The sequence below is a fragment of the Lampetra fluviatilis genome, chromosome 12, assembly GCF_964198595.1.
Source record: "Lampetra fluviatilis chromosome 12, kcLamFluv1.1, whole genome shotgun sequence".
NCBI lineage: Eukaryota > Metazoa > Chordata > Hyperoartia > Petromyzontiformes > Petromyzontidae > Lampetra > Lampetra fluviatilis.
This window is the reverse complement of record NC_136286.1, coordinates 10,142,047-10,155,282: the sequence shown is the minus strand read 5'-3', so window position 1 is coordinate 10,155,282 and position 13,236 is coordinate 10,142,047. Positions and strand designations below refer to the sequence as shown.

Sequence of the window (13,236 nt, the reverse complement as noted above, 5' to 3'; positions counted from 1 at the left end):
CATACTTTCCAGTGTCCAGATAAATCAGGTTTCCAAAATGAACACCATAGTTCCATATGTACAGTTTGGCTTTACTGATAAATGTCGTCATTGCAGTCATGGTCTATGACAAAACGTAATTGTTAATTGCATTAAAATGATTATGGACAAAACACCGGTAAAAGTTTTGTTCAGTTGACCTTTGCAGAGAATTCGGATTGATGGAATCATTGTGATCGAAGCAGGCTTGACTTATGTGCTTTATGCTTGCGTAAGCTGCTTTTTAGAAGCAGAAGTACACCTTTTAATCACAACGTCTGCTTCTGCTTAATGATGGTCATTCCTTTGGCAGCAGCAGCATTGTCTGCCTCCAGTGCGGTTTTTGAGTACGTGACGATGGAGACCATGTCCTCGCCAATGTCCACCTTGGAGCGTAGTCGGCGGCAGATGAAAATCTTCCGCAGGGCGTGCTGGAAGTCACGGTTGAGGAATGCGTAGAGCATCGGGTTGATGGCCGAGTTGCAGTAGCCCAGCCAGGTAATCACCTTGAATGCCGTTTGCACGATGTGTGCGGAGTCTTCGTTGTTCGAGTAGAAGCCAATGAAGACGTTGAAGAAGAAGTAGGGCAGCCAGCACAGGACGAACGCCGAGATGATGATGCTCATGGTGCGCGTGGCCTTGTGCTCGAGCTGCAGGTTGTTGGGACGCCTGCTCTTGGGGTGGTAGTGGATGTCCAGCGTCTGCGACATGATGCGCGCCGCCTTGAGCCTGGAGGCTCGGTAGATGAAGAAGTACATGGTGCACATGACGAGGAAAGGGATGTAGAAGGCGAGAGCCGAGGCGACGACGGCGAAGGTGCGGTTCGTGACAAACACGCACTCGCGGCTCGAGTCGAAGTCCAGGCCGGGAATCTCGTTCCAGCCGCGCATGACAGGCAGGAAGGAGATGAGTGAGGAGTAGACCCAGATGGCGGCGGTCATGGCTACGCACCTGAGAGAACACACACAAAGCCACACATTCAGAATGCAACAAGAAGACTCCGGACAATGCTTTAAGCATTGATTGGGGAACCTTTTCCTTACCCGAGGGCTGATAAGGATTCATACTCTTAGTTTTTTCGGTAAAGTCACGTAGGTAAAAAAATTAAATTAAAATTAATAAAAATAAAATGATAAAAATCACGACGTTTCGGAGGCAACACAAGTCTCCGTCATCAGGTGGGACCGTCACAGCCAGATTTGCTGTATCAAGTGAAGTGATAAGGACTTTCAAATATCTTTGCAAGGACACACGTTTACACACATATCTCACCCTCCTCTGTAACTGCAAGAGGCTCTTGAGGTAACAGAAGTAATTGAGTGTACTGAAATGTTATTAGGTTGAAAATCTTCAGCTCTTATACCAGAATAGTGCAACTAAGATGCCTGTGGTAACAGATATGTATCGTGTCCAGGAAATGTCAACGTGGCAGGCCATATGAAATCAAATCTCGGGTCATATCAATCCTTTTGTGTTATAGTTTTTTTTCCCTACTCCCAGGCTTAAAGCAAGGACTTATTGTAATTTATTATGAGGTCAACAGTGAGTGGCGGATAAATGGTGGTTGGAGTGTAGTGAAGGAAATTCGTTTGCAAGGATTCTCTATGTGGGTGTAACCATCTCATTAGAGAATATTCCTGACAACGGAATTTGACATCCCTTTACCATGATCAATGTAGGTTTCATTGATTATATAAAAATGAAGAATTGTCACACAGTCCCAGTCTTAATGCTTCAGCTTCTTAATAAAGGCCTCACATGTGACAATTTTTATCCTATTTCTTTTGTCAGGCATAAGTGGAATGATTTAAAATCTAAACTACTTAATTGTATCTGTGGGCCCCCTTTCAAGAACTCACACAGAGCACTGTGCTAAAGATGATCAAACAACCCCCATGACTGACACCACGTGAGAAGGCCATTAATCAGCAGTGAATTGACAAAAGGTTGTATATTAATGGTGTTATTTAAGTGTCTATTGACCATCCACTTATTCACAAAGCCATTGAGCTATTTTTATTTTTTTGCATTCATGTAATGTCACGAAATAATCTCTGACTTAGCCACTGCAATAATGCTCGCATTGCTCATCGGGTTTATTTGAGGTGCAACATCTGTGACCTTGGCTTTTAGCCGGGAAGTGTTTGTGTAAGATAAGAAAATAATTTAAAAATAGCTTTTGAGTAGAGGTAAAAGGGAAACACTCCAAATGAACTCAGTAATTGATTTTGTAATCTGGTCATCTGCGACATTGGCTGTTGACAGCTGACATGCTTAGACTCAAGCACTATAGGTGAGATAAACCTTATGATCATCAGGGGGGAGGTTATTATGGGATAGAGAGTGGACAGGCACTGCTTATAGATATTTTACATCTCAAATGTTTATAATATTTTGATTAAAAAAATATGATATTTGCCATTGGAACTCTAAGCAAATCCCTGTTTTATGCCATTGCAGAGAAACGGGTTCTCTACTTATAATAAAAAAAAAAGTTTATTAGAATTTTGACCTTGGATCTTTATAGCTGCTTTCGTATCGTTTATTAATTCAGCTGCATTGCTAATCCATGACAACTCAGTTTTGCAGCCTGTAATAAGCTCAAGTGGAAGTGTTGGCAGGCAGATAACATCGACAGCGCCTGGTGAGCCGAGGATATGAAGTGAACATGCAGCAAGTTGCATTGACGTGAGGCTGCACGTGGGCAACCTGTGAGGTCAAGGGTGGGAAAAAGCTGCTCTGCATCCTGCCAGTCGTGTAAAATTACTTAAACACCAGCGTCATTATAGTCGAGGGGTGGGGAATCTGCAAGCCATACACGACCCAAGACTCCATTTGATATTGCATGGCCCTTCCGATATTAGGAAATCACCGGAGCTATACATTTTAAATATAGATTGAAAAATCACGTCTTTCGAACTGCTTTTGGTGTTTTTAGTTTGTTGTCCTTCCACCGCACCTCCGATTAGCACGGTCGGCTACGTATGGTGCGAAAGAAGTTCAATTTACAACCATGAGCCCTACCATTTAGAAACAGCCCGTAAATGCTATTTACGTATTTATCCATCGTTGCAGCCATCTTAGCCGCACTAATTGAGTACTAGAGGGGAATATTTTACTGGTAGGAACCTCCTGGTTACACCAGCCCACAGGAGATTTTTGTGTCCATCCGTCCATCGTGAATCCAAAAATGGGAGGGGTAGGGGAGGGTGGGGAGGGGCTGGGTGGGGAGGGTGGGGAGGGGCTGGGTGGAGAGGGTGGGGAGGGGCTGGGTGGGGAGGGTGGGGCTGGGTGGGGGTGGGAGGGGTGGGGCTGGGGGGGGGAGGGGCTGGGGGGGGTGCCAGAGTTGTTAAAGTCCACCATCAGGTGGGAAAGCATGGTGTAGCTCAAGGGTCATATTGTGAGACAATGGATGAGTGCACTGACCGTCGGCGGGACATCCTGCGCACATAGCGTTGGGGCGCCGAGACGGAGCAGTAGCGGTCGAGGCTGATGAAGCAGAGCGTGACGATGGAGGCGGTGCAGAACATCACGTCGAAGGAGATCCACACCTTGCAGAAGATCCGTCCGAACATCCAACGTCCTGTAACCTCGTAAATGATGCTGATGCATCGTGGCAGAAGATCGCAAATCAATATTTGATAGAACCTCAGAGCGTCCGCTTCGCGATGTTAACCAAGTGCCAGAGCTGCCGCCTGCAATGCACGTTTGTCTAATGTGCCGTATGCCATTGCTGCAGGATGGAAGCCTCCCCAAACTGCTGCCATCTCTCATAATCCTGCGATGCATTACTCCGCATTGCACTTGCACACGTGCTGATTTCATCACTCCATCTCCTCAATGGGGCATACAGTACTCGTGGGTGTATTCCATCCCTTGGCTGCCACGTTAGTTTTATTATTTACCATGGTAATCCTTCCTTTTAGCTGTATATCAATGCCCTTTTTATTGTTGAAAGTCTGTTAAGATGTATTGTCACTATAGAGGAGATCTACAAAGCTGAAAATTAGTCAGTACGAGAGTTTTGTTTTTTGTATCGTAGCAGGAAAGTTATAGATTTTGGAAATTGGGCTATTACATATTCATTCAGTGATTTATATGTGTGAATAAATGGCAAGGTCTTTAATTTCCACTTTACAAGTACACTGTACGTGTAGTTTGTGGAATTAATTGTCCATTCCAACGAGATAAGATTTCGGTCACCAAAACAAATTTAATAGAAGATGCACAAGAACATTGGGATGCCTCGTAAAAAAGCAGTCGATATCCAGCACTGAGAAAAGTTTTGTCCCTCAAAGTGCAACAGAACTTATTATTGAACTCTGATAATCCCGGCATACATTGTAAATACAAAAGCACACGAAAATAAGGAAAACACGACTCCCATCACCCCTTGATTGCATGTCACGTGACCACCACGTTGCATATACAATGCTCTCAGTCTTGTTCAAGTCACCGCCTCGACAGAGATCACCATGTGGCCGTGTTATTGTTTGCATGATACATACACATGTATATATGTTTTAACTTGTAAGAGTTATTGCAGTTTAGTCACAGGAAAATTTGATATTTGGAGTTTTGTTTATTGCCCATGCACCAAAGGGGTTGTTGTTCAGTACTACCTGGAGTGGAAAAAGCTACCAGTACAGTATATGACATATCCACCATGGGGGCATTTACAATGGGCAGGACGCTTAGGAGAAATACTGTCTGTTTTATACACACACTTCCTATGTATTTCCATACTTTTTTTAGATGTTTCATATAACATTTGTTTTTTTATGGTATTATCTATCGAACAAACTTTTGTACCCTTTAGCAAAACAATTCTCATGAAAAAAGCTACCACAGTGACCTTGCTATCATACATATGTGTGATTTAAAGACAAAATGCTATGAGAAATTCCTTGTTGGCATTTGCCACCCTGGTTGGTACTGATAAGTCATTTTCGGGCCAATGGTATCAAGCACCATCATGGCTTAGGTATGCAGTGATACTGGTAGGAACCTCCTGGTTACACCAGCCCACATGGGATTATTGTGTCCGTCGTGCAGGGAGGGCCTTGGTGGCGGAGGGAGGGGCTGGATGGGGAGGGGAGGGGCTGGGTGGGGAGGGTGCGGCTGGGTGGGGAGGGGAGGGTGGGGAAGGGCTGGTGGGGAGGGTGGGGAGTGGCTGGGTGGGGAGGGTGGGGCTGGGTGGGGGTGGGAGGGGTGGGGCTGGGTGGGGAGGGGCTGGTCACCCCGTGGTGCCCTTATAAAACTCAACGTTTAACCTACTCACGCCGGCTTGTGCCCGCCCTCACAGTCGGCCATATTTGCGGAATACACCACGCCGCCGTTGACCCTGGCCATTGACCGAGCAACCCAACGTTCCTACCAGCTCCCTGCGCAGGAATGTGTTTTATACTTGAGTGATATTTCGAGTTTTTAATGGTCACCTACAGGTACACTCCACTACTGTATATACTCAGAATTATACAGTACATTACAAAAAGCCAAATTAAGTTTTTCATCGACAGAACAGATTTAATGATTCATACACAATACCATTTGGGACCTCATTAAATTAATTCAATATCCAACACTTATAGAAGTTTTTTCTGCAAGTGCTGAAAATAAATTGTCATTGAACTCGCCAGTAAATCCAGTAATCCATTTATATGTTTGTTTTAAATATACACACAGCATACAAAATAGTGTACTGTTAAATGTGTGGCACACAACTTCATTTTTACCAAACTCACTGCACGTCACGTAACCATCACATTGCATTTAAATTGCTCTCAGTCGTGTTTATAATACATAATGGGTGTTCTTGCGGACTATGTCATATGAATGTCTATCCATCTACAAAAAAGGTCAAATATTTCAAACACAACCTATATGCCCAAACAGCTCTCTGAGAATGCATCATTTAAGCAGCATTAGTTCAGTACAGGCAAACTCTGGACTTGTTTCGATATATTTTAGTGTCTCATCATCAGTCAGTTACAATTATTCATGCTGACAAATGTTAAGGATCCTCTCTTTACATACGGTTCATTCAGCCTTATCTAAGTCACCAACTGTGCATGTATTTTGAACGTCTTTTGCACCGTACAGTTAAATATGTGGCTGAATTATTATTTACATACTAGATATGTGCATACATTGTTTAACTGAATGTGCGTCTGAGATTTATTATTTGATATCGTTATTTTTTTGCAGTTTAGAATTTTTTTTAGTTTGGGTTATATAGCCCATGAGCAAAGTACTGCCTGGGATGGCAAAAGTGACCAATATCCACCACGGGCAGTAACCACCACCATGGGCAAAAAGCTTATCACAAATCGTTTATATACACACACACACAAACTTCCTATTTATGTTCATATTCGTAACTCTTTCATATCATATTCATTTGTTTTATTGTACTGTCTGAAATATCATTTAAATTATATTTAAATGGTATTATCTGGACTGTTTATTTACTTCTAAGTGTCAAATTTAAAACAGTGCCTGTGATACAGTTTAGTTGGATAACGTATTTGGATGAGCTCAAATGTGATAAATCAAGTAAAAAATGTTTTTCGCTCGCTGATGGAGAGACAAACGTGTACGGGTATTGCAAATTTTAGAAGTTGGCAGTTGCATGCAGGCATTACTTCCCGTATGCATCTGTAAGACTACACACGTGCACCGTTGCTGTATAACATTAATTCACGTGTTTATACGTAGGCTGGACATAGAACAATGATGGCCACTGCATCGTGCGCATTCAGATGCGCTTCCGCGGCCGTCTGGAACGCTCTTCCTTCCGATATGAGGAAGCCACTGGAGCTATGCACTTTTAAATATAAAATTTTGTCCTTCTCCAGCACCTTCGATTAGCATGGTTGGCTACGTACGGTGCGAAATAAGTTATACATCTGTAGTGAGTCACTCAGAGACACTAGTAGTAGGAGGCACTCTATTAGAGCCTTCACAGGTACAAGGAGCAACTACACTATTGTGAGGACAGCTAACAGGCTGCCTGACTAACAACGCCGAGGAGGTGAAGATGGTGATGAAGACTTCCAGCAGCACGACGGGTTCCACTCCAACTACAGCCCCGAACCTTCGCTCGGGGTCCCCTTTTATCCACCCAGCGTTGCCTCGCTCCGCCTTCGGCCACGCCCCCCTTCTAGAACCTACTAGAAGGTTCCCGGGCCCCCTCTATCACCTTTGCCCCACATCCCTCTCTCAGGCTTATCACGTGACCTGCCGGCAGACAGTGCTGCTACAACTGCAGATCCCCTTTCTCTGCCAGCAACCAGCGCTATGCGCCATAGTGACCCATTCCATGTCACTAAACATACATACATTGATTATGTTTGGTGCAGCAAATGCAGCACTTGGAATTACATGAAGTGGGTGCGTCACTCGATCAACAATCTCAATCCACAGCTTGGTGAAGTGGGAAATATTTCCCCAAATTTCCCAATCTAAGCTGTACCATGGTATGCGTGCTAAATAGTTGTTGCTCCCATGCCTTTATTTCACCATCGCGTCTCTCTTTTGAAAGCAATGTCCCATGGTTGCCATCCAGTAAAATAGTTTTTTTGTCAATATATTTTTCTCAGAGGTGGAAATCCTGGAGAGAAAAAATCTATTCGAGGTCAAAGGTTGAACGTTAATGTATGGGCAATTACACCGATTATTGATTCGTGCTGCACGTGTCCATTTGTTATTGCGGTGCTTGATTCATGAGGGGTAAAATTGGACACTCCCGGTAGGTAAGCAATTTCTCGTAAACCACGTCGCTTGCTATGCTCGTGCAATAACATTCGTCTGCCTGAGTGTGATAACACATTTTTGGTATACCGATGTCGTGTGTGCGTACTATTCTTGTACCTGACAACTAAAAATGCATTCATAATTCGTTTAGAATGGCAGGACCGGCACCAATGTGTGTTATACGCCGTCTATTCCGTAACACTCTATTAATACGACTACATCAATTAATTTCCAAGCATTAATCAAGCTGAGAGAATAAATTGCAAGTATGCAGATAGCTTTCACAGATGGCTTTCACAACATCTTGCACGGTGGCACCAAACATCGCAACACCGACGGGATACTCTTGCCAAATATCCAGTTACAGTACCACTTAAATGTCTACTGCACATCGGACGGGAGTGCTTGGTGGAATGAAACTTGATCGACAGCATGGGAAAAGCCGCAAACTGGGACCTCTGCATGCAGACTGACTCTGTGGTCAGCGTTTTGGGGTAGACTTCCCAGCAGTTACGCCCCAGGGAGAATTGACACGGTGCAATAAATTACTGGCGTCATATTGTACCGCGAAAACAATCAACTAGGACATCATCGCATTGCAGTACTTGACACTTGTCAAATTCGCCGACGGAAAGTGCCCTCCTGCCGCACAGGGCGCAGTCTCCGCTTGTGACTGGACATGTTTTCGGGAACAGCGATACTTGAGTTAAGAAACCATTGTCAGCAAGCACCTATTAAGGTCGGCACAGCACCAGCGGCATTGTAAGAGCTGGGAGAAGCCAGCACCACCAAGGTCCAGTCACCTTGGTCGCCCTACAACGAACGGCTCACGCTGGGCAGCTGAACACTTTTTTGTTGTTGTTCATGCACGTCAACTAAGGAGAAAGACCAATCCGTTGTCAGGTACAGTCAAACATCTCCCATTGCCCAGTGCACGCGTGTGACCGCTTATTGTTGTGTTCCATTTCTTGCCCCCCCCCCCGTCACCTCCAGCACAGGTTGGCTACGTACGGCGCGAAAGAAGTTCAGCATGCGAGCGGGTACGTACACAGTGGCACACTCTCACCTGAAGGGCATCACCAGGCAGGCGACCAGGAGGTCGGCAGTGGCCAGGGACATGATGAACATGTAGGTGACCGTCCGCAGTCGCTTGTCCAGCACGGGGCACACGAACACCACGAGGTTGCCCAGCAGAGTGACGAGGTCGATGACCGACAGCAGGGAGCCCACGGTGATGTCGCCTGCCCTGGAGCGCCACGTGGCCGAGGAGGTGTTCTCACCAGGTCTTGCCACGGACCCGTTTAAAGGGAACACCGCCAAGAGGGAGCCGTTCCCCGGCTCCGTCTGCAGAAACGACATCTTCACACACACACACCCCCAGTGCAAGGTGCTGGCGACTGGTGGATGATCTTCTTTCCCTTCACTTAATCTCTCTCTCTCTCTCCCTCTGTGCCTTTCTCTACCTCCCCCCCCATCCCCTACCTCTCCTCCCTCTCTCACTCCCTCGCTCGTTCGCTGGATCTCCACTGCGTGACGTGGAAGCTGGGCAGTGATGTCTCTTGCAGGAGGATACAAGTTTTTTTTTGGTTGCTGCTGCTGCTACGGCTCCTGCGAAATTGCATAGGGGGGTGGGGTGTGGGGATTGAGGTCGGTCACGACGCAGTCTGTAAGGGGGTTCAGTTGTGTCCATTGTCATCGTTGTCATCACCGAACTCGTCCGGAGAGGACAATCTACCGAGTGAATACGTGCGACGATGACATCAGCTCGCGTGCGGCTTGCTCGGCGGATTATCGAATCGTCGGATCGTCGCGAGAGGTGTACAGGGGCTTGGGGAGGAGGCCTCCGTCCAGCAGTGGATGGGATCGTGGCTGAGGATGGTGGCAAGTGCGCTGCGAGCGTGTGAGGAGTAACGAGAAGGCATGCGGCAGTAAATCATCGCCGCGTGATTCTGCTGTGGGATGGAACGCAGCATTCGTTCACCCACCCACGGTTCATTCTGCGCGTTCATTCGATTGCGCGCTCGCGTTATATCCGTCCATGGGCGATTTGGCGCACGCATGTGTACATCCACAAAGACATTTTTGCAATGAGGCATTCATTGTGCAGCATTCGAATTCGTAATTAATCAACGCCGAGGCGGTTCGTCGGTCTCAATCAGTGGGCATTCGCCTTCGGTCATTAATTCGTGTGTGTTCGTGAATTGATTAATCAATGTTTTAAATGAACACACGTTCTTTACGTCGCTCCATGTGAATGTTTGTGGTGAGTGGGGGTGTCGTGGTGGGTGGTGGTCGCTGTGGTTAGCTCACAGCGCTAGTCCAGGGCCACATCTCACATCAGTAGCGAGTGATAGCTGATCCGGTCCTGGGCTCTCCCCTTCATCAATATGCAGTGAAACAGCACGGCGAAGTATGGTCAAACAAATCCCCATGGCCGAAACGGCGTGGGGAGACATGGATTGGCAAATTATTGTATGTCATTATCACACTGTATGTATTTGTAATTGTTTAGTAATGTCTGTAATGTTGGTATAGTATACACATTTTTAATATACCTTCGACTGAATGTGTTAATGCACACGCATTGTGAAACACTTTAAATTAATATTCTTAGGTTCTTTCGGTTAAGTCACGTAGATAGGAAAATAAGTTAAGAATTATTAAATAGGAAAATAAATTAAGAATGAAAAAATAACCATTAAATAATTATTTATTTCACTATCTACGTGACTTTAGCGAAGGAACCTAAGAGTATGAAATCCTGCCAGCCACGAAAGCTTCGATACAAGACTTTAAATTAATGTTCCGTCCTTTTCACCGAGATCTCCTTTACAAGAGAAGCACGTGAGGTCGCACTTGATTACGCACACAGCGTTCTTGTAGCAAATGAACCACAATACCTTGCTGCTCGCGTCAAGGAGCGTAAACCATCACGAAAACTGCGGTCATCCTCACAGCAATGGATTTTGGCTGGCCATCGAACAAAGACGCCCACCGCATCGCGCGCTTTCAGATGCGCCGCATCTGCGGCCGTCTGGAACGCTCTTCCGATATTAGGAAGCCAGTGGAGCGATGCACTTTTTGCAAACTGGATTGCAAACTCACGTCTTTAGAACTGCGTTTTGTGTTTAGTTTGTTGTCCTGCCTACCGCACCTCCGGTTAGCACGGTTGGCTAGGTACGGTGCGAAAGAAGTTCAACATGCATACATATGGTCTGTCACCTGGTTCAACACATAAAGGGTGATAGCCTATTGCGAAGCATGTGTTTTTTTCGCTATAGAATGGCGTGTTCACACGCACATCGTTTGTACACCACATTCAAGAAGGCGTGCATTCATTCACGACATGAATTATTACTCGCGAGGAAGCTGTGCGAATTGCTGATTGCTCTGAGAGTATGGCCACGGTCCCACGTCGGCAGTGGCGGCGTGAACTAAGCACACGCTTAGGACCCCAAACAGCGAAAGGGTCCCCGGATTAATAAAATATCAGCGAAAAATGTAAATCCCAATGAACATAAGCGAATTACCATAAACAGCCTACTGAGCTCTGTCATATCTATCTCGCCAGCATCTCTATTTTATCATCTCATTACATCTCTTCTCGTGCCCATAATATATTTTATCTCACCGCATCTATATTTCTCAACCATTTATATTTACCTTCTGTCATCTCACTCGTGTCTTATAGAATGAGAGGGGAGCCTCCTCCCAAGAAATAATTTCTGCTTTGATTTAAAGCTTCCGTGACTGCAGGGATTCATCTTCTTGGTTCTTTCGGTAAAGTCACGTAGAAGGGAAGTAATAAAATAATAATATTACTTCCCTTCTACGTGACTTTACCGAAAGAACCAAGAAAATAATTTATGCTTTAGGCCCCACACCGCCCCGCTCACCAACCGCCAATAGTCTCGCATCGCCACTGCACGTGTCCTGCAAATGAAGAGAGTTGAGTTTTGCTCTATTGTGCGATCGTCCAGGGAATAGCCAAGCTCGGTGATTTATCTCATTCCGTCGAGCGCAGCGTGGCAAATGCAGGACGTCCGACGACGTTGCTGCCACGTTAACAAACGCAGCCCAAATATGAGTCACGCCGTGCCCGAGGAGTTGTAAGACTGAATGTTGATATCAAATAATGTGGTTGATACTATAAATAATAATAATGCAGACACAGCTAAAGACACGTGCGTGAATACCTTGCGATTTTAGTTGGAGCAATATTTCATGTACATTTGGGATTTGAGTCAGCAGCAGCAGAGGGTGGTGCAAGCAAGATTCGCTGTTGAACTGTACGTGCACACTATCTGCCAACACGAACCGGAAATGACCAGAATGGTGAAGTATGGTCGCTGAAACGTCGGTCAAACATCCCCCAACGAACAATACACACCGTTCCCCCCCAAAACGACACGAGGAAGCCTTATCCAGCAGTAGATTGACAAAGTTGATGTACATGTACACAAGGTCGTTCAGTTCAGGTGGGTGGAAAACCTTTTTTTCAACCGTGCCTATTGACCCCTTCACACTGAGTAAATAATGAGAGAGCAGCACAATGTATTGATGGAACGGTGTGTCGGCCACGGAAACCGATCTTGCAGAGCGAAACCACGGTACGTTATGGTGCCTTGTGCATTTCAGTTGGAAAACCACTGTGGTGCACATATAGTGAGTGCTCTCCTACGCACGTACAATGTCTGCACGGGAAGAGAGCTCCACTTATTCAGAGGCCCTCACAATTATTGGTATTTCTCTCTCCGTGTCCGTCTCTCTGTCATGTTCATGTCCCTCTGTCTATCTTTGCCACCGGATTGTTAACTGAGAGAGCCGTATTTGGCCAAAAAACATTTGGAGGAAGTCGTGACGCTCACCAGGACAAGCGGATTGAGAAACGAAAGTGTGAACGAACATCTGGACGAAGTTAGAACGAATAAAAGTTGAGAATTGTGCTGAGGTAGAATGTGAGAGTGGACAGTGAAGTTGGGATTGTGGAGTCTGTGTCAATGTCGAACTGGTTGTTATCAGCAAAGGAACAATGATCAAATGTAGAAAATTCGTGATGACTTTGCCAAGTGGGAGGAAATATTTTGAAAAGAACAGGGGCATGAAGATTGAGCTTTTAAAAAACGATTAAACCATCACCTATTTATATTATTTTACCAGGTAAGGCACGTACACAGTAAATGTACATTTATATTGATATACACAGACAGTGTGAGGTGGACACACTCGTTTGGCAACGGATTAAAAACACAACACGTGAACATTTCTGAATTGATTATTCCACATAGTAAGGCCCAATAACTGTTCTATGAATATAGCATTATATAAAGATGAGGCTTTGTACATATGTTTATCTTTAGATCTATGTATGTCTATCAGTCTATCAATCGCATGGAAATTTTATGGAAACAGTGCATTGTATTCTTGATGGTAATAAAGCGATATGCTTAGCTTTGAGAATTG

At 45.3% G+C, this 13,236-nt stretch overlaps 1 protein-coding gene across 1 annotated transcript; it reads right to left on the bottom strand.

Annotated features, from left to right (window-relative positions):
- Positions 1–287: 287 nt before the first annotated feature.
- LOC144934961 (histamine H2 receptor-like) lies at positions 288–9,255 on the bottom strand. Its single transcript, XM_078861220.1, has 3 exons — positions 8,840–9,255; positions 3,445–3,621; positions 288–969 (listed from the first exon to the last, which is right to left on the bottom strand). Exons 1-3 carry the CDS (start codon positions 9,130–9,132, stop codon positions 288–290), a joined length of 1,152 nt encoding a protein of 383 aa, XP_078717346.1. The 5' UTR covers positions 9,133–9,255.
- Positions 9,256–13,236: the final 3,981 nt, after the last annotated feature.

Excerpts from the sequence above, each read along its gene's own strand:
- LOC144934961 (XM_078861220.1), bottom strand. The coding sequence starts at position 9,132 with ATGTCGTTTCTGCAGACGGAGCCGGGGAACGGCTCCCTCTTGGCGGTG. Across the intron at positions 3,622-8,839 it reads TGCCTGGTGATGCCCTTCAG|CATCATTTACGAGGTTACAG; the intron begins GTGAGAGTGTGC and ends ACGATGCATCAG. Across the intron at positions 970-3,444 it reads CGCAGGATGTCCCGCCGACG|GTGCGTAGCCATGACCGCCG; the intron begins GTCAGTGCACTC and ends GTGTTCTCTCAG.